Raw genomic sequence first — 22,382 nt, forward strand, 5'->3', positions numbered from 1 at the left:
CAAATAATGATTGTTTTTTTTAAATAAAAGTTGTTTTCTAAATAATTATATATTGAAAATATTTCCTCTTCAAAACCACACGAGCAAATAAAATAATGTTTTTTAAATAATTATTTATTTAAATAATGACAACCTTTTCAAATATATCCCACTTAGTTTTTCTTTGTTTATGAAGTTGGTGAAAATAAATTAAGGTTTGGAATACATAATTTTCCCCTACAACTTAAAACTTTTTTTTTAAAGTACTACTTGATTTGTTTCTTTTTTCAACATTGTTATTATATAATTGCATTACCATAATTGATATCACATGAATGAATCCAAATAATTAATAAATACAAAATTTTTAGAGTTGGTATCAATTAAACTTCCAATTAATAATTATATTATTTTAAATTTTATACATTAATATTAAAATGATAACTCAATTGACATTTAACACGTCTTGATGATAAAGATGTTTGTGGTTCGAATTCTTTCCTCCTCTATTGTATTAACTGTTTTAAAATTGCAGCTTCATGTTCCTTTTCAATGACACAATTTCATCAACCGTCAAAAATAATAATCAATCAAAATAACATTTCAATTATCATCTTAAAAAACTAAATTTGATTACTAAATAGAATCCGTAGATGTTAATGCTAGAGAAACAAAAACATTTTTGTAATTAATCTGTCAATTTCTTTTTTTCTTTTTTTCTTTTTGAAGTGCTTATTTAAAATAGAAAAAAAAACAAAGTAAGTGATTTTCCTATAAAAGAAAAAAAAGTTGTTGGTCAATACATAAGTAAATTATCAATTTCTAAAATGCATATTCCTTCTATCAGAGAACTTTCAGAATGAGGGCTTGAAAATTTTCAAAGACTCATTTTAGTCGGAGGTACTCTATTTGTCATTCTCCTAATTTACTTATTGTTTATCAAATGTACTTGTATGATTAGATTAAAGTTCACGCCAATAAAAAAAAAAATAGTGGAATGTGTTAAAATGTATTTTTTTTCTTAAAAATAAGAAGATACATGGAATAAGATTAAAATCGAATAAAAAGTATTTGAAAAATGAGGCCTTATTGAGAGAGAGATAGGGTGTACGTTCGGGCACAACCATTAGTGAATGGAGGATATGTGGGAGAGGAGACGAAACAAAGAAAAGAAATGATATTTATGCTCTACCATCATTTTAATTTTCAGATCCCAACAAAATATAATATTTATGCTCTACCATCATTTTATTCGTATTTCCGCCATCCATACCATAAATTTTGTATACTAATTTGTTACAATAATTTTCTTATTCCACAGTTTTCTATAATAATATTTCTTCATAATTTAGTGTTTATATATATGTGTGTAATATTTGTGTAAATTTTTCAAAATAAATAAAAGAAACAAAACATTATTTAAATACACTATTTTTTAAATATATAAAAACTATTATTTTTTTAGATCTCAAAATAAATAAGATCAACCAAACGTTAATTTCATTGTTTTTCAAATTTTTCTTTTTGAGATTCCCAACAAACCACGATTTTGTATAAAAATTACTCATTTTTTTAGTTCAAAATAAAACAACCAAACATTATTTTTATTTTTATTTTCTTTAAAGAAAACAAAGAAACGATTATGAAGATTTATTCCCATTACTCACGTTAAAAAGCAATCAAATAAATCAACGTTACTTTTTTTATTTTTCAAAAAAAATAAAATAAACGATTATGTAAGACTTTTGTGGCTATTACTCAATCCGTTTCCTTCCTTTGTTTTAAGCAGAAATTCATTCTTTTATTGTTTGACTTCTATAATAATAATAATAATAATAATAATATTATTATTATATATAATATTATTATTATTATATTTGAATTAAGTTTAATTTTAATGGAAAAATCGAAGGTTTTTTTAAAAAAATTAATTTTGAAATAACAATTTTTGAAAAACTAAGTTCAAAATTCTTTATGGGAGTTTTTTTTTTTTTTTTTTTTTTTTTTTTAAATTTCGTAAATGGTCTTTATCCATGACATATTTTTTTGGGGCGTTTTCTGAACAGTTTCATACAAACACAGTTTTTTAAAATATTAATGAGATTCATTTAAATTTAAGTTAAAGAAAATAGAACTTGAAAAATCTAACTAAGATGTGGAATTTTTACCTGTTAAGAACAAAATTGAAGTAAATTAAACTTATCTTTCTCACAATTTAATTCTCTATTTCTTTACAATTACTTGACAAATATAATTAATTGATATTATGGAAAAGGACATAGACATATTATTCTTAATGTTGAAATATTATCTTTCTTCGCATATGTATTTTCATATGGACAACTCAATGTTGTATTATCAAGAGGAACTTCATTGTCAACAATAGAAGTTCTTATCAAATCACCCGGTGATCTGAATCTTTTTCCAAACATACAAGAAAAGTTGTTTAGAAAGAGATTTCCCTCCAAGAAGATTCAATTATTAAATACTTATTTAATGTCTTGCAAAAATTAAATACTTATTTAATCATCCATTCCGGGTGACGACCGGAGTCTTCATCGGAGTTAGATATCGAGACAGTCAGCTCCACCGCCCATCCGTGGCACCATCGGCAGCCTTGACACACATCTGTTGGAAGCCAAACATTGCTTCTAGCTGGTCCTTTCATTTTCTCTTATTTTCTTATATTGTATTGTATTACATTTTGGATTAAGAAATTAATACATTGTGTGTTCAATGCATTTCTATGTTTCCTTCGATTCCATCTCCATCTTTCTTTACTTAGCACTCTTAACTTTCATTGCGTCACTTAGTGAGATTGCTAGAGTATCGCATACTTAGTCATGCGGATTAGAGATATGAAGCATGTAGCAAACCACCGAGAGGTGTGCGTTGTGCGAGTGTGTGAGAAAACCTTATTTGCTTAATGTGAAGCTGTAGCAATGCCTGTCTATAGGTGGACGCAACGCTTGTCTATGAGTAAAGTCAGCAACAACTAACTGCCTGGGAGGGTAAGTGGTTGGTCGCATTAAGCAATGTAAGCAAGTATTCACTAGAGATAGGAATAATCTTACGTCAACCAAGTTTATGCGGTTATCTTGTCTTATGAGCACATCATTCATCATTTAGACGTACTTGAGAGAGTAGTCTAAAAACCAAATCTAAGACTCGAGAGAGCGGATTGGAACGCATAAGCAAGAATGGGAAACTTAGAGATAAGCTCCGTTTGGTATTACACAGCGTGTGCACCTACGGATAGGATATTGTATTCATCCAGAAGTAGGATATAGTGGTATGCGGCTATCACGCTCATGCGGCGAGAGCACATGAGCGGGTTATGGAAGCTTAGGCATAGGCTTCTCGGCGCTATCACAGATACACCGCATACGTTCTAGAGTTAGGCTTAAGTGTGTGTAGCATGATCGCATAACTTGCGTTGGCTGAGGTTGCCCTTGCGGTCACTCTTAAGGGTTGCGATGAAGACATCCTCACATTTTATTTATTTTCCATGCATTTTTTATGCATCACCAGTTGTCGTGTCTCTACTTCTCATTCATACTTCTCATTGATTTGTCTATTAGTTAGGAGTAGGAGTAGTTGTAGCTTAAAACCCTCTATCATTCTTTTATTTATCTGCCACAAATATATTACCGCATAATATTTAGTTACAAGTCCCTGAGTTCAACCTCGGATCACCTGAGAAACTTACGTTCGCGTTATACTTGGCGTGAGCGTAAGAAAACTTGTGACGGGAATGCATGATCATCACATACATTCGTTAACGCATCGTTTCATTCCAATGCATGACCACCGACGCATGAGAATCAACACATAACTTATGACATGCATCGCATATTGCGTCCCACTAATTTTTGTCATCAAGTCTTTGACGACTAATTTTCGTCACCACTTATGTTGCATTAGATATAGATACCTGTATCTTGAAGAATCATCTATAACAAAGATGAAATATTCATACCCACCTTGAGCTCTAACACTCATCAGACCACAAAGGTCTGAATGTATAAGCTCTAAGGTTTCTTTGGCTCTATAACCTTTTCCATTAAAAGATCGTTTGGTCATTTTTCTTTCAAAGCATGATTCCATACCGGCAAGGAGTTTTCTTTTAAACCTTTTAGAAGTCCACATTTCATCACCTTCTCAATTCTATTGAGGTTGATGTAACCTAAGCTTAGATGCCAAAGATGGATGTTTTCCTTAGGAGAAACTTTTGGTCTTTTTGCAGTTGTCGCTGTTTTAAACATTTCAGTATTAAGCAAGACTTTTATGACTAACGACCTTAGTACATACAAGTTATTTTCCATTAAACCAAAACCAATCTCCATACCATTATTGAAAATAAACACTTTATTCTCAGAAAAGGAGACGGTATAACCTTGTTCAATCAGACAAGAAATTGAAATTAAGTTGCTCTTGATGTGAGGAACTACATAAACATTATTCAGTAACGGATAAAATTTCTTGTCCATAAATAACTTCAACCTCCCTACAGCAACAGCTGAAAGAACTTCACCAGTACGGACTCGAAGAGTCAACTCTCCATTTTCCAACCGTGTCCAGGAACTAAATCCTTCGTAGGAAGAACTTACGTGATTAGTAGCACCTGAATCAAGTATCCAGGCAGAATCATCATTCTCTACCAAACACGTCTCCAAGACAAATAAATCACATTAACTATCTTTAGACTTCTTTCTCTTCTGGAGAGTTGTGGGATCAGTATCAAAATCTAAATAAGTTCCAAGTTCCATTTCAGAGAACAATTCTCGTCGATGAACTTCATCTGAGTCAGCAACAATTGCTTTCTCTTTTTGTCCCTTGACATTCAAGAAAGATTAGAGGTTATCTTGGGAACTGACACTACTAGTTTCTTTGTCATCCATCCCTTTTTGCTCAAAAAGTGAGAACCGATGTTCAAACAATTCTTGCAATGAGTCCATGATCTGGCATGCAATGACTATGTTCTCAACCTTTTTGGTCATTGCATCAGGTATGCTAGCCAAAATGTGAAGTCGGCCCATCAAATTAGCCTTCATCCACACCTTATATGTATTACAAACATTTTACGGTGGATCAAGGGTTGGGACTTGAGAACACTCCTTAACCATGACAAACTCGAGGTCGTTTACCACGAAATATATTTTAAGAGACTCTTTCCAATGTATGTAATCGTCAAATTAAAAGAGGCAACTAACGAAAAATCATACATGTTGCTGAAAAAAACAAACATATTGATCTTCTTAGACTTTAGCAAATACTCTTGAAAAAAAAATCTAATTTGGTTTAGCAAAATCTAAATGAACCCTGTGTGACATCTAATTTTTGAATGACGCTTTAGTGGTTTAGGAAAAAAGCCACCGAAGGGTTGTCAATTTATCCCTCATTTGAATTGGGACACTCTCAACTAGTCATTAACACCATAACAACTTTTGTTTTTATAACGACTAGCCATCATTGATTTGATCAAGAAATCATTAACTTGCGTAACAATTTCTCGTAAGTGTGACCCTTCATTTTAGATCCTAGAGTTCTACCCCTAACAGCCAATCCGAAGGGAAAAAATCCAATTGGGGGGGGGGGGGGGAACTAAAGCGACCCTATCCATTTATGAAGTTTACCTTGATATTGACCAACCGCATAAACCATTCGAAGGGGGACGCTCCTAGGGCGCCAGAGGTCGTGCAAGATGATCTCACGATGCAAACCAATGAAGAAGACCGCAGGACATGTTGACACACATATTTCACCAACTTACTATAAATACTCTCTCAGTCCACCTTGATATTGACTCCTGAAAACACCATCTGAAGGGGGATGCTCCCAGGGCACCACGATGCCAAACATGAATCTCACGGCATGAACATTCAGGGAGAAACGTAAGTGGAATTAACATATCATATATATCTTTTCCTCCCACTGAGTATTTTATAACCTAGGGCTTAGTTTACTTAGAAAAAACATGGCTAATGATTTAACTAAGTGACTTTTTAAGTTTGCCCATAAGTAACTTTTACTTTGGAAAGTTAAACAACTTTTGATCATTATTCATTAAACTCTTTAACGAATTCTTTGATCAACTGTTGCATACTTGTAGCAAATCTATCTAATTCTAGGTAGGGGTGTTCCGTTTTCATCATCTTAAATACCTCAGCCTAGCCAGAACTAGCCTTAGACAAAAGGTCCCTTATAGATAGATTTATACAAATTTAATCTTTTATGGTATTCAATTTAATCGTAAGATTAAACTTAGGTTTCAAATCTCATTAGAACCATGAACTTAGGTCTATCTCAATCAAATTTTAAAAGCCTTTTAAAACATGAGTTCACCTAAGTTCGCATGCAACTTTTTTTTTTTTTTTTATTGATTTTAGTTCTAATTTCCATTATAACTCTTATAACAGGAAACAATTAAAACTAACCATAACGCGAAGCAACACATTCAAGACATTCATAACTCTTATAAATAAGCCTAAGTGTCATGCTCCATGCATCGTTCATTCATTACTACTGGTATATAATTCTTATATAACAAAGCAATGAAACAAGCATACATGCTCTCATACACCCTTTTACTATAACTCTTATAATATAAAGATGATGCATGAATATGCTTAATGCACACATAAATATAACTCTTATATTTTATGATGCATGAACATGCTTTTTTGTAATTTCATCATGCCCTTTACTATACATAGATCTTCTTTACTCATTTTTGAATCACACAGTATATGAAAATAATTCATGTTTCTTCACTAAAAGAAAGTAATTATAATAAGAAAAACAACACTTAAAATATACAAAAGTTACTAAAAAAAACATGAAGATAGATAAAAGAAAACAACAACATTAAGTCTAGATATTCTCAAAGTCAAAAGAAACACTTGAAGTTTCATCAACTGTGTCAATCTTCTCTTTGGGAGATTCAAAGAAGTTTGTCACATTCAAATTTATATGGGATGGGTAAAATATGTCATTATCCTGGAATGCAAATTTTGCTTCCAAATTTCTCTCTTTTTCCTTCAAGGCGGCTTGATAGAGATCAAATAAGTGTTTTGACATTTGACAGGCACACGATCAATGCACAGTCATTCCGCATCAGAAACATTTATTTTCAACACTCTTTGAACTCTTGTCTTATGAAGCTTTTCCTTTATTGATCATCATTTTGTGTGGTTCTTTTGAAATTTGAATGATTAGAAAGACCACCACGAAAATAATGATTATTTGTTCCTCTGCTACGATTACGACCTCAACCTCGACCACAATTATTAACATTCACAACATTCACTTCAAGGAATGATTTTGTTCCAGTTGGTTGAGATTCATGGTTCTTCATCAATAACTCGTTATTTTTTTCGGCCACGAGAAGACATGAAATTAGTTCATAATATTGTTTAAAACCTTTCTCTCGATATTGCTACTGTAGGAGCATATTCGAGACGTGAAATGTAAAAAATGTATTCTCTAACATATCAACGTCAAAAATTTTCTCTCCGATAACAATAATTTCGAATTGATTTTAAATAATGTGGAATTGTAATCATTTACTAATTTAAAATCTTGCATCCTTAAATACATTAACTCATAACGAGCTTTAGAAAGAATAACTATTTTTTTATGATCATATCTTTCTTTAAAATGTTTCCACAAGATAAATGGTTCTTTTATTATAAGATACTCTATTTTAATCCCTTGTGGAGATGATGACAAAGATATATCATAGGTTTTGCTTTGTTTTAACTAGATGTCATATTTCCTTCTTTAATTGTTTCTCCCAAATTCATAGCATCCAGGTAAATTTCGGCATCTCCAAACTTAGTTTTTCCATGTGTTCGAATTTGTTCACTTGAGCAACACATAAGTATACAAATTTTATTTTCTTTCGTGAAATATTCAAAAAAGTCTGCAAAGATTGTAATTTTGGAAAAAAAAATAATTCAAACTTCAAAAATTAAAATGGAACTTTTCAAATCAACTCAGAGTATTAGAGTGTTTTTAACGATTCAAATTATCTAACAAATAATTCTGTAAATGACTTGACTTGACAACATTCTCTTTATTTATGATATAATAAATATTGACAGCTTTCATTCTTTTTCCTTTAAATAACGAAGGAGATCACCATGAGAAGTGTTCTTGTGGTTGATGAGTCGATATAAATTATATTAATCTATTATTGGTTGCAAAGTTTTTTTTGCTTTTTCTTTTAAAAAAAAGTAACATTAAACAATTAGTTTGAATACAATCATACCTCGATAAACATTTGACCTCAAAGAAAGAAATGTATATAAATATTAAACTAAATTTGCGTTAGCATAATAATAATAATAATAATAATAATAATTTTTTTGACCGTATGAATAGAAAAATTGAATTCTCAATAAGGAAGTTGAACAGGCCATGTACATCTTTTACTCTGTGCATTACATTGAAATTTTATATGTTGAAAGGATATTGAATTTCAACAGAGGAAGTGATAAAAAGTTACTTCTCCCTAAAACCACACTAATGTTAAATAAATTTTGAAGTACCACAGGGCTTGACGGTGGAATATATTGGGACCAAATGATCATTTATAGTACCATTAAATATACATTCCATCGTAATAAAATTTATGACCTAAATGTAAAATCCTTTTAATAATCCATGAAGCTAATTCTTGCGGTTTGATCCCAAAAAATGACAAGCATATTTAGAACTATTTCAATATAGATTATCAGGAAAAATTCTCTAGAAAATGTCACTAAAGATATTGTCTACATGAGAGTTGCACAAAGCATACTTTTCTAGATGAATAATAATGGATAGACATGCCAACATATCATACTTCATGTAAATGGTTTTTACAAAATATTTCCTTTATATAGACTTATGTGTGTATCAAGTTATGTTGATGCAATCATAATTTAATAATACGTCAATTTTTTTTAACAAATTTTTTTATAGAATGGTCTAATGTAGAATTTTTAATACAATATAGGTTAAAATTTAACAATCTTAAAATAATGAAATTAAGAATGACAAACTATGTATATTTAACTTTTTTAAAATAAACAAAATGTTAACAACTTTTCTTTTTTGTTTCAAAACGATACGACTAACTAAAGCCATCGTGACTGGGAAAATTAAAAAGATATAGTACTTTTAGAAACAATTTAGAAAAATATAGTTGTTTTCAAACTATTTAGAAAAATATTTTTCTTTTTTTTTTAATAAGTCGAGGGTTCAAAATTCGACCTAGGTTCAAAATATTTTATATTCGAATTTTGAACCCTCGACCTTGCCTTATTTTTTTTCTTTTTAATTATTATACATTCGACCTTCTTCTTTCTTTTTTTTTTATTTTTAATTTTCCATTTTATAAAAACAATTTCTAAAAATATTTTATTATTTTATTATTTTATTTAAACTCTAAAAAGAATAAATTAAAAAAAATATCTCATAAAAATAAAAAAGTGTAAATTAAAATATCTCATTTATATACAATAATTACAAAAATCAATGTGTCCCAAGAGGCGGACATCATCGATTTCGAGCTGGTTGTCTTCGTCGACTTCGAACTTGAGGTTGCTCAGGTTCTTCTTGATGTTGCTCTGGTACCTCTGCAGACGCTTCATAATATAAATATTTATTATGCTCTCCACGACCCCAACCATGTCCATGCACGTATGAAGACGATGGACCATCCTCTGAGTCATAATGTCCTGAACCAAATGCTGGCATCATCATCATCGGACTAACATAATTAGTTTGACTATGTGTCTGCATCATAGAGGGCAACTCTTCCACATTATGGGTAACCTTATCAAACTCATCCTCTTCCCGAACAGGTCCTCTACATCTAGGAGCTGGTGGAGGAACAATAGGTATATCGTACATATAATGTATTTCCTCCATATAGCTTTGGTTGTCACTACATATAGCAAGAACCTGGTTCAGATCATTCGCAACCTCACGGAGTCTACTGTTGTTCGATTTCTATGAATTATAAAATAATTAGATAATGTTTAAAATAAATTTAAATAAAAAATAATTAGATAATATTCATTCGTTTGCCAGATGACCCACACTTCCGGACGAGTGACATAACGCCTTGTGATATTATTATACCAATGAATATATTCTGGAGTGACATCCGCGTCAAACTGTTCAAGAGAAACCTCCACTGCAATAAACCTTGCACGATAGTGTCATCGCACTACCAAATGTGCAACTTTTTCGGATCAATCTCCAGTCCTTAGGTCAATATCATGCAGTACAGGTTCAGTATTATAAGGCGATGGGACATCCTGCTGAAAACCGAATTGTCTATCACCCTATCAGGAAGATGCCACTCACCAATGTGAAAATATATGAGAGGACTCATCGTCCGCCATATGTTTTAACCATTCGGCTCCCAAATAACCTGAAACACAAAATATTATATTAGAGAACAATAAAGACAAATACAATAAAAATGTGTATAAAATAATCAATTAGGTTCAGTGTAATGTACCTGATCAGGTTGAAGCAGATCAAACATGTATCTATACTGGCTGACTATATGTGTGACTTTCCTAGTCACACAAAATTTGTCTCTCCACCTAAATTTTTAAATTGATAATTTAGAATCTAAATTAACTAGATCAGTGATATAAAAATTAAATTAAATTAAAATAAACATAATTTTTCAGTGAATTAAGTTTATACTTATTATTGAAGTTGCTGACGATATGTCGTAAGCAGAAACATGGTGACATTTCGGTCTCGTCGAACCATTTGCTGGGTTGTTCACTGCTGCGATTATAGCAGCATGTCGATCTGAAATTAAACACACCTCTTCGTGTGTTACAATTTCTCTCAGGTGTTTCAAGAACCATCCACATGAGTCTGCGGACTCTTCATCAGCAACGGTAAACGCAAGTGGAAGAAGATGGCCGCTCGAGTCAACTGATGTAGCAATCAACAATTTTCCTTTATATTTGTCGTACTAGTGTGTACCATATATCTAAATTATTGGCCGACATTTATTAAAAGCTTCTATACAATAACCAAATGCCCAAAATACAGAAGTTAAGATAACATGGGCTTCAGTAAGTGTTTCTTTAACTCTCTACTCTACACGTGTTTCGGGATTGGTCTGCTTAACCATATATAACCACTTGGGTAACAATTTATAAGACTCATCCCAATCACTGAACATTTTAGCTAACACTTTTCTTTTGCCCTCCCATACCCTATGGTAAAGAACATGATATCCAAATTTTTATTTGATATTGAACTGCAGTTGTGCTACACTGATAGATGATTTTTCTTTTACGGCATCATAGAACTCCAGTACAATCATTGATGAATCCAATTGCACATGACTTTGACTTAGTTCTGAATAAAAACATATATGCTGCTCATCGTACTTAGTGATGTCGAACAAGCCATGCGATTTTTTCTTTATTGCACGAAGACTTCGGATCAGGATCTGTTGGATCTTCAAACTGGTTAAATGATGTACCAGGATCCAACCCTATCCTATTTACATTTACATATAAATGCACTAAATTCGACAGTGGCATTGCTATTGAGAACGTCAAGTTCATAGCTTGTGCATTTGAAATAGGGAATGACGTAAACCTTATTGATCCTGATGGTTCTAGATTAGGATGTCTATATATTATTTCTATCTGATTTGCTCCCATATCTACACTAAGTAACATCCCAACCATTTCAATGAATTGTTCAAATACAATTCCACTGTTCACATTTATGCTAAAACCCCCACTTGGTGGTTGGTCATAGTCAACTCCATCAATACCATCAATCATATTAGCATTTGTAAACAACAAAAATCCCAAGCATTTGCCTACCATTTTCTAAAAAAAAAAAAAGACAAACATCAACTTTTTGTATTATACTTTTTATATGAAGTATATTAAAAAATCACAATAATTTTGTATTAAAGTAAAAATATTAAAGTTTTTAGTTTATAAACATAACCTTTTTAAGTTTATAACAATAAATTAAATTTTTTATAACTATTTTTAAACATAACAATAAATTAAACTTTTTATAACTATTTTTAAAAATAACAACAAATTAAAATTTTCAAATTACAATGAGGTAAACTTTTTAAAACTATTTTTTCAAATTTAATAAAAAATAAAAAATTAAATTAAATTAAACTTTTTCAAACTATTTTAAACTATATTTTCAAAGTTAATACTAGAAAATCAAATATAATAAGAAATATATTAAAAAAATCACAATAATTATCACAATAATTTTGTATTAAACTATAAATATCAACTTTTTAAACATAACAACAAACTAAACATTTTAACATCAAAGTTAATACTAAAGAAATCAAATATCGTATGAATAAACTAAACTTTTCAAACTATACTAAACTTTTTAAACTATACTAAACTTGTTAACTATCACAATAATTTTGTATTAAACTATAAATATCAACTTTTTAAACATAACAATAAACTAAACATTTTAACACTATAAATATCAAAGTTAATACTAAAGAAATCAAATATCATATGAATAAATTAAACCTTTCAAACTATATTAAACTTTTGAAAATATACTAAACTTGTTAACTATCACAATAATTTTGTATTAAACTATAAATATCAACTTTTTAAACATAACAAAAAACTAAACATTAACATCAAAGTTAATACTAAAGAAATCAAATATCATAAGAATAAACTAAACTTTTCAAAGATCATAAGTTCAATTCACAGATTCGACGATAGTTCTCTTTTTTCCTTCAAAGTGACAACGTTCACCATTTTTTCCTATTATTGTTATCTGACAACAACTACAAAAAATTAAAAAAAATTAGAATCTATAAAAAAAAAAATATAAGAACAAAAATAAAATGTATAATTATTCTTAAAAAATAAAAATTTAGTAGAGTAACGAACCAGTATAGTTTGTGATCAAGGGTTGTGTGAGAACAATTTGTATTAACAAAATACAAGAACAGAAATGGAAATGGAAAACAGTGAGTTAAAAAATGGGAGGAGAGAGATATTAAGAAGGAGAGAAAAGGAAACGGAAAGCAAATAGGAGGAGAAGAAGATGATTTCGAAGGCTGATTTTTTAAGGCAGTGAGCAAGGGAAATGAGGCAGTGAGCAAAAATGAAGGAGGTAGTGAGCAAAAATGAACAGAAGAAGAGGGTTTAAAAGAAGATAGGTCGAGTGTTGAACACTCGACCCACAGGTTGGAAATTTAAAGAGGTGGTTGAGGGGTAGGCATGCATGTTTAAAACTGTGGAGGGCAGCATGCATGTAGCAGGAATCCAGTCAACAGCAGCGGCAGAAGTCAGGCACGACAGTAGGGGGATGGGACTTCACATAGCTTGTCGAGGGTTGAACTTTCGACATACATAAGCTAGGTATGCATGGAGAGTTGTCGAAGGTTGAACTTTCGACATACATAAGTCGAAAGTTCAACCTTCGACTTATCTTCCTTGTCGAGGGTTGAACTTTCGACTTATGTATGTCGAAAGTTCAACCTTCGACAACCCTCCATGCATACCTAGCCTTCCACTCTTTCTTTGCTTATCAAGTTCTCAATCTTTGACCTCCATATTCATCGAATTCTCAACCCTCGACTTCTAGCCTCGAACACAAAAAACAATAACATTTCTCTAATTAGTTTCAAAACCACCCTATTTTTCTAATAAGTTTGCAAAACAACAATAATATAATAAAATGTCCATCGTGACTTGGTGGTCCATATTTATGAAAACAAATAATACAATAAAAATAGTAAAAACGTGTTTCATTCGTTTCTTCAAAATGATAAATCTAAAATAATTGACTTAAAATATATCCGAACAATTTTTTTCTTTGTTAATGAAATTGTTTAAAATAAAAGGAAAATTTTCAAAATAATAATCTAAAATAATTGACTTAAAATATATCCCAACAATTCTTTTTTCGAAATTGTTTAAAATAAAAGGAAAATGTTCTTTCGATCTATGTATTTGGGAGGTTTTTTTTTTTTTAAAAAAAAAAAATAGTTCATATACTTTTAATTATCAAATTTTAGTCTTTATACTTTTTAATAAATCGTATATTTAGTCTTTTAAAATTAATATTTTATCGAAATTGATAAATAATAAATAATTTTCATGCAAGAAAGATGCTATGAGAATATATTTTTGAAATTTATCAAGAGAATGTTCATAAAGACTAAACTGTTTAAAATAGATGAACACAAAATTAATTACAAATCTAATTTTAAGATTTATTAAAAGTACGAGAACTAAAATTAGATAATTACTGAAAATACAAAAACTAAAATAGAACAAGACTCAGAGTATATGGATCAAAATGATATTTTATTACTTCGTGGGAGAGAAAGGCGCGACAAAGGAGAGGGAGATGCTAGAGGAAATTGACGAGGATAGATGTTGAAAAGGAATGACAACCAACTAGGGAGGGAGAGGCTTTAGGAGAGAGGGAAAAACGAAAGGAGACAGAAAAAGGAGGGAAAATAAAAGGGTTGAAAATTTGCCCTGTTTTTTAAAATTTTATGTACATTTATGATGCTATAATATGTTGTGTCGCAAAATCTTTTAGAGGATATGAATTTAAATTGTGTATGTTCATAATGTCAGTAGTAAATTGTTACTGAAAATGAATTTTCTTCTAGTGCTCGTATATATCCCTATAACGGTAGAATAAGTCGAAATTTTTATAATACTATTATAATCTTTACACTCATATTTTTATACATAATTAATTTTAGGAGTGTGGCATTCCAAAAATTCGGGTTGGTCAAATTAGCAATCCAAATGACTCAAATATGATCACTAACACATATCTAATAACTGAAATTTCATAAGTTGGCAATCCAAATGACCCAAAATTTGAAGGTTGGGTTGGGTTGGGTTGTCTAATTATTATTATATTTTTCTTCTTAAAAATAAATAAATGAAGAATTAAAAAATTCATCCATTCTAAAATATATATATATTGTTATTAATATATATGTAATTCAGGTTAGATTGAGTCAACCCAATTTTTTATTTATTCAACCCTAGACCCAATCCAATTCAAGAAAAATAAAAAATATGTTCAACCCAACCCAATCCAAAAACAAAATTAAACCCAACTCAACTTTTATAGTTTGAGTTTGATAGTCTAAGTTATTCGGATGAGGACATGTGTTTTTGTCATGACCATTGGATCAAATAAGTTATTTTGGTACAATTTGATATTAATATTTGGAGTCTAGGTTCAATTAAGTCTAAAAATAAACTTTTTTTTTTCAAAGGTCAACTAAGATCAAAATTTAATTAATTGAGTCCAAGAACCAGATCCATGGACAAATCAAATCTAAGCCCATATGACCCATGAAAACTCTATAAATAGAGGAACACATCTTCATTTTGGGATTCAAAAACTAATTAAAACTTTTGAGAGAAGTTAAAAAAATTCCTAAGCTCCTTAAAAATAAACAATCCTTGAATACTAGAGTTATTTGAAGACAAAAAATTATCTTCTAGGATTATTTGAACTTCAAGAACATCCCTGTACTACATGCTTCAAGTGAAGTGAACACATTTTAAGAGATTAATAGTCAAAGGCACGTCCAACATACAAGATTAACCAGCCAAAAGGTTTATCCAATGTACAAGATCAACAAGTCCAAGATTGATCCAACATACAAGACTAACAAGTCCAAGATTGAGCTTACGTAGAAGATCAATAAGTCAAATGTTGATTCAACATACAAGGTCAACAAGTCAAGATTCAATGTACAAGATCAATAAGTCAAGATTTAATCCACAAGATTAACAAACCAAGATTGCTTGGGAATAAGTGCTACAACCGATCTTAAGTCAAGTATATGTGTGAGAAAGAGAATTAGATGATAAATATTTTTGATTATATCGCACTCATATATAAATCAATACAACTCAAGTTCAATTTCAAAAAACACTTTTTTTCGAAAACGTCACGTGAACACATTGTCTTTTAAAACAATAAGTAAAATCATAACTTCACATTATAAAAAAAATGAGTCCAAAATACTAATTTTTTCAAATGTGTATTTTCTTTTACCCTAATCCACATCGTTTCTCGTATAAAAAGAAAATGGTAAAATAATTAAAAAGAATAGCAATAGTATTATTATTTGAGGATAACAATGAAATAATAGATGATAAACAAAGGAAGGAAATAATTAAATTCTCAATTATCCTAAAAAGAAAAAAAAATAAAGTGAACTATAAATTTCAATTGGGTGTCTGCGTTGGGTTTGGGTTGTAGAGGTCGACTTGTCGTCCATTATGTGGTTGGATTGGTCTTGCATTCTTCTCCGCAGACTACAATTCACATTAAGAAAAATAAAATAAGAGAAAAGAGAAAAAACCGACATGTCGTTTTAATTAAAACAAAAAAGATGAAAATTTAGAACTCCATAGAACTTACGTCATGAACAGCCGATCTAAGAAGCTTCACTTGTTCCCTTGATACCGTTCCTATCTGAGATCATTCCATTAAAAAAAGGAATTAATTGTGAAAAAAAAAAAAAAATCCTTCGATTTGTTTCTGAATTTTAGTTGATATTGTTGGAAAATATAAAAATCGACAAATTTATAAATATATATATATATATATATATTGAAACTAATGAGTAAGAACACTTGGAACTTTTTTACCACATAATATATTCACTCAAATTTCAAGAAATTATAGTAATATAGAAATTGAGAACAAAAATGGGGACATTGGCAGTAATGTATAAGTAGAAGGAAACATAGAAGAATATAGACATAATATTGAGCATATTTGATTAAGTTAATTATTAGGGAGAAAATAAAAGAAAAGAAAATATAATACCTTTTTGTTAATGTTCCAAATGACACCTTCAGTGCAAGGAGGGACAGTGAGGGAGCCCATATATCTATAATACTTCTTCCCACCCATTTTTATCCATCTTGGATCTATGCTTCCTGCTTTCATCTCTTTAACTTCATTCAATGCCTTTATTTTTCTACTCATCTAAACATTTCAATAACATTTTGTTACTCTTCATATCACATATTAAATTTATATTCTATTACATATAACTTTACGTCCTACTCAATATTCTTTTCGTTTATTTTTATTTTTTAAAATTAAATTTATAAACACTACTTCTAACTATAAATTTTTAAGTTTTATTATCAATTTTCAATTCTAAAGGTTAAGTCAATTTATTATTTTTTTTTTTTTAAAAAAAATAAACTGAAAACAACTGCCAAACTAAAGCTCCTCATGTCACGTCTAAATGGGTGCATTTTTGTGCAAAAATCAGGACGAAGCGTCTGAGCATAATTTCATCAACTTCTCCTAATAGAGGTGTTCAAATGACACTACAACTCGAACAACTCAGACTACCTAATCCATACTATAAGGATTGGATTGGGTTAATTTTAATTTCGAATTGGGTTGGGTTTGGATTTGTATTACAATTTTAAAAATTCGAGTTGATCCAACCCAACCCAAATTTCTAATATCTCTTAATTGGAAGATTTTTCTCTAGCATTTCCCTTTTTGTAACAAAACTATGAGCTTTCTATGTTCCTTGTATATATTTTTATAATAATGCAACTCTTTTGGACCAAGATGTGATGACGGTGTTATGAATATGTCAACTTAATTAAGATGTCTGGATATATCTATTGATCCCTCGTACTATATTCAAAGACTAACAATTTAAGTATTTTGTTAACAAAGGTAAAAACTATAATTGGAAAAAATTGAGAGAAAGCAAACATGAAATTTAAAAATAAAAAACAAAATTGTTGTCAAAGGAAGCTTAAATAATTAAGTCTACAATAAGTTATGAATTTAATCATTGGTTACCTTGGAGAGGAAAGAGTCAGGACGACCAATCATGTAGAAGATGCCAACAACAGCAATGGGGTATTTGGCATTTGGGTTTGAGCTTTGGTGAACCAAATGAAGCTCTAAATCGTACCTAAATTCATTTCATAAATTAAAATTAAAAGAATTGAAGTGGGAATAATTTTAATTACCTTCTGTTTGCTTATTTATTTTTCATTTTTTTTCATTAATGATTTTTGTTTTCCAATTTTTATTGTATAGAAACATCTCGTCAAATTTAAAAAGTAATTGAAAATTATATTTTAAAAATTAGGAGAAAGTCTCTAAGTTTCTAAATATATACTTTTATTTTTGAATAAATTTTTTTTGAAACCTCAACAACTAAATAGAAACTAAACTCACAAAAATTAGAAACTACAAAGGGGACGGCGTTTTTAATACTATAATAACCACCTCTTACTACACCAAATACTATTTTGTAGTTAGTCTCTAATTCGCTACTGTTAATATTATTTCAAAACTCTTAATTGTTAGATTGTTTACCATTTGCTATAGTTTTTACTATTGTATATTTATCATTTTTTTAAAAAATTCTTTGCTATAGTGTTTACTATTTTCTTCTCAAACTAAAATAGTTATACCCAAACACAAACTATTATAATCCAACTATAATAACTAACTTCTAGTCTTAAACGCCCCCAAAGTTTTTTTTTTTTTTCTTTTTGAACGTTATCATTAATAATACAATGATAAAAATTAATAATATTTCATCAGGCAGCAAAAAAAAAAAAAAAAAAAAAAAGGATAGAGATGAGAGATTGACCTTCTTCCATTAAGAGTATGTTCGGAAGGAGAGTGCCAATGAGCTTGTTGAAGAAGATAATCTGTGCCATTAATCTCGATTAATCCTGCATTTTCCTCCCACTTAACCTGTTTAATTATTATATTTTACATGAAAAAAATCTTAAGTTAAATATTTTTAGTTTAATAATTAATAAGTTAAAAAAAATTAATAATAATAACAAAGGTTTATTTATTATATAACATATTTTGACAAATGGTTTGAGCCTATAAGAGGCAAGAGCTAGAACAGTGGAGCAGGTATTTACTCTCATAATAATTTAATTTTAAAATTTGTATTTGTTTGAGGGTGGTTGCAAATTTTGATTTCTCTATCAATCTAAACCTGATTCTTTGATTAACATTTGTGTTTTTTGTTTTTAAAAATTAAATTTACTTACTCACTTCTTCTATTTATAGTTTTTTTTTTAAAAAAAAAAAAAATATCTACGTGTTTTATAAAATCAAACCATATTTTAAAACTATATAAAAAAAAATGGTTCTTGAAAACTTAATTTTATTTAATATTCAAATGTGAAGAACTTACCCAAAAAAAATGGTAGAAATAAACATAAAGTTTGTAATTTAACCTAAATAAACACAGATTTGAAAGTTCATATGAACTAAATAATTAAAAATAAAAAAATAGGATAGAGAATTTTTGGTTTGGTAAGATTTTCAATATTCCTCATTATTCCTAAATCTACTCAATTCCTCCAAAGATGCAAACAATAACTTGTGAGATCAATGGTTATCAATGATAATTTGACAAATATCCATATTCTAAATGTTACCGAAATATCGTGTCCTCGATTCTTGACAATGGCAATGGAGGGTTTGTATTTCTTCTTAAGTTGACCCAAATTTTTGACAACTTTGACTCTCTTGGTCGACAAATCAATGGGAGATTGCATGTCACCATTGTTGCATTTCGACCATTCTCTCTTAATCTCTCCCCATCTTTTTGGCCCTTTCTCGCTCCCTCTTATGTAATTAAACTCACTTTCATCCTCTACAAATTCCCATTATCAGAACAAAAAAGTATAATAATTTTAAAGAGATGTTATAATACAAACTTTTATTTCTTTATGAAAATTTCTAGCTTTGTCTTGAATTAAGTACTTACCAACTTCTTGCGCTATGGCCGAGGTTAGGATCAAGATGAAGAAGGCTAAAGCAGAAGCTCTTTGGTTTAATGTCAACATTATCAAAGAAGCAAAGTGAAGTTGTAGAAGATTGAACGTAGTAATCGAGAAAAAAAGCTCGGATTGAGAAGAAGGTGAATTATAGGCAGAGGGATTTATAGAGGTTTTGGAGAAGGGGTTTAGTTTCTTGTAGGTTTCTTGCAGAAGGTGGCGATGGTGGAGAGTTCTTAACAATTATTTCTTGAAGGTTTAATTTTTAATGAATAAAAGTTTGTCCAAGGGAGAGGGTTGAAATTTGAAATTCTATTTTTTTTATTATTATTTTTATTTGGTTAAGAATAGTTTATATTGTTGTTCTTGTTCATGGCTGTTTTTTTGTCTGCTTGTTTTTGTCTGGCTAAATTGAAAATTACTTAAACGATGGCTCTCATAAATACAAAGTACTTTTTGAATTTTCTTTTGAAGTTCAGTAGCGTTTCAAAAAGTTTCTAAGCATAAGGAAGTTGGTATAATTATTAACATCTAACATCTTTTAAAAAAACAATTCTAAGTATGCTAAAAATATTTATAACTAATAGCAAAATATTACAGTCTATAGATCGCGATAGATAACAATAAATTATTATCTGTATCTATCATGTCTATAATAGAATGTGATATTTTATTATTAATTATAAATATTTTGATTTATTTTTTATATTTAAAAACAGTCCAATCGTAATACTTTTTGAAAATAAATTAAGAATATAATAATTTTAGAAATTTTGTACTTTTTTGGGAGAGGAAAAAGGAGGACTGATTACCAGAAGAGACATGATGGAGGCTTTTGGTTGGGTTTAGGTGATAAAAAACAAAGCATAATATTTGCAATATTTAAAAATGATATATGATTGCTTTACAATTTTGACTCTCCCTCTTCCTGACTTGGGTGTTAAGTTAATTACAAATTAATATTTATTCACATGAAACCAACCTCTAGAAAGATTTGATATATTTATGTTACAGCATTGGTGAACACATATAAAAATGTATGTTTTTCTAAGTTATTAGCTTGGTCTCATTGGTGAACACATATTTCTGTTTTTTGCTTAGTAATAAATAAGACAAACTTAGAAATAAAAATGTTTTTTTTTGCTATTTCTTATTTCTTTATATATATATATTTGAACTGAAATTTAGTATATATGATTTAAAAGGAAACTCCATGCATCATGATACTAAAGTAATTATAAAAAGTTTTTTTTTTTTTTAAAAAAAAAATGTATTTTAAAAAAAGGAATAATTAAGAATTCATGATATAATACAACACACACCTAACAAACCAAAATTAAAATTTTAAGAAATATAGTATTCCAAGTTAACTAGATTAATATTAGTAAAAAATTATAAATATATGATCTTGAAAAACAGTAATTATACAAAACTTTTAATCTAAAACATGTTCATAATAATTAATTAGTAATAGTTTATCTTCAGGAAATCAATAATATTTCTCTTTTACTTGTACATGTACAAAATAAAATCTTAATTACCTTTGTATATATAACTTTCAACAAGCACAAAAATTAACTAATTCACAATAAAGAAAGTGACCATTTAATTAATTAAGTAACGTATCAACAAGTTAGGTTGATCAATATATATACATAGACTTCTAAAACATAAATTTAGATCTCAATCTTGTTCAAAGAATACGAATAATAGTTAGGTGTTCAAAGAGAAGAATAAAATTTATACTTGCAAAGGGGTAATTCCAATAAAATTGAATTAAAAAGATTCTCATTAGCCAAAGGAAAGGGAGAAAAAAAGCTAACAAACTCTACCATCAACATGCTAACTCTTCTTTTTCTTTGTAAAAAAGTTGGTATAATTATTATAATGTCAATATGAACACTACTTAATTAGTTAAAAAAAAAAAAAAAAACATTCTCGATTAAGTAGTTAAAAGGAATATTCTAGACTTTTGAAGTACGAGTCTTCAAAAGTACTCACAAAAGTGAGGTGGATTTTTTTTTTTTAATAATTTCTAAATCTAGTACATTTTAAAAATAAATAAAGATGTAAAACTTCTAGAATTTTATTTTTTGGGAGAGGAAAAAGGAGGACTGGTTACCAGAAGAGACATGATGAAGGAGGCTTTTGGTTTAGTTTAGTTTTAGGTGATCAAACAAAGCATCATATTTGCATTTAAAAATAATATTTAATAGCTTAACAAATTTGAATCCATCTCTCTCTCTCTCTCTCTTCCTCGTTTGGGAGTCAAGCTTAATTAAAAATTAATATTTATTTACATGAAATCGACCTCTAGAAAGATTTGATCTTTTATGTTACATCATAAGTCAACACATACACCTGCATGAATTTTCTAAGAGAGAATATGTTTAGTTACCTTCTTGTTTCTTATTTCTAGAAAAAGAATTAGAAGTGGAAATATTTTCTTTTCTTTTATATATATATATATTTTAACTAAAATTTAGTGTATATGATTTTAAAAGAAATTTCATGCATTATGATATTAAAATAATTATTGAAAAATGGATTATTTTCGAATAAAGGAAAATC

General features: G+C 29.2%; 1 protein-coding gene across 1 annotated transcript; it reads right to left on the bottom strand.

Annotated features, from left to right (window-relative positions):
* Positions 1–16,138: 16,138 nt before the first annotated feature.
* On the bottom strand, positions 16,139–19,983 carry LOC120091833 (alpha carbonic anhydrase 7-like). The gene is made up of 7 exons (XM_039049975.1): positions 19,802–19,983; positions 19,470–19,687; positions 18,659–18,765; positions 17,854–17,968; positions 16,846–17,007; positions 16,435–16,488; positions 16,139–16,328 (listed from the first exon to the last, which is right to left on the bottom strand). The coding sequence occupies exons 1-7, from the start codon at positions 19,878–19,880 to the stop codon at positions 16,239–16,241; spliced, it is 825 nt and encodes a 274-aa protein (XP_038905903.1). The 5' UTR covers positions 19,881–19,983; the 3' UTR covers positions 16,139–16,238.
* Positions 19,984–22,382: the final 2,399 nt, after the last annotated feature.

This window comes from Benincasa hispida, chromosome 11, assembly GCF_009727055.1.
Source record: "Benincasa hispida cultivar B227 chromosome 11, ASM972705v1, whole genome shotgun sequence".
NCBI classification, from domain to species: domain Eukaryota; kingdom Viridiplantae; phylum Streptophyta; class Magnoliopsida; order Cucurbitales; family Cucurbitaceae; genus Benincasa; species Benincasa hispida.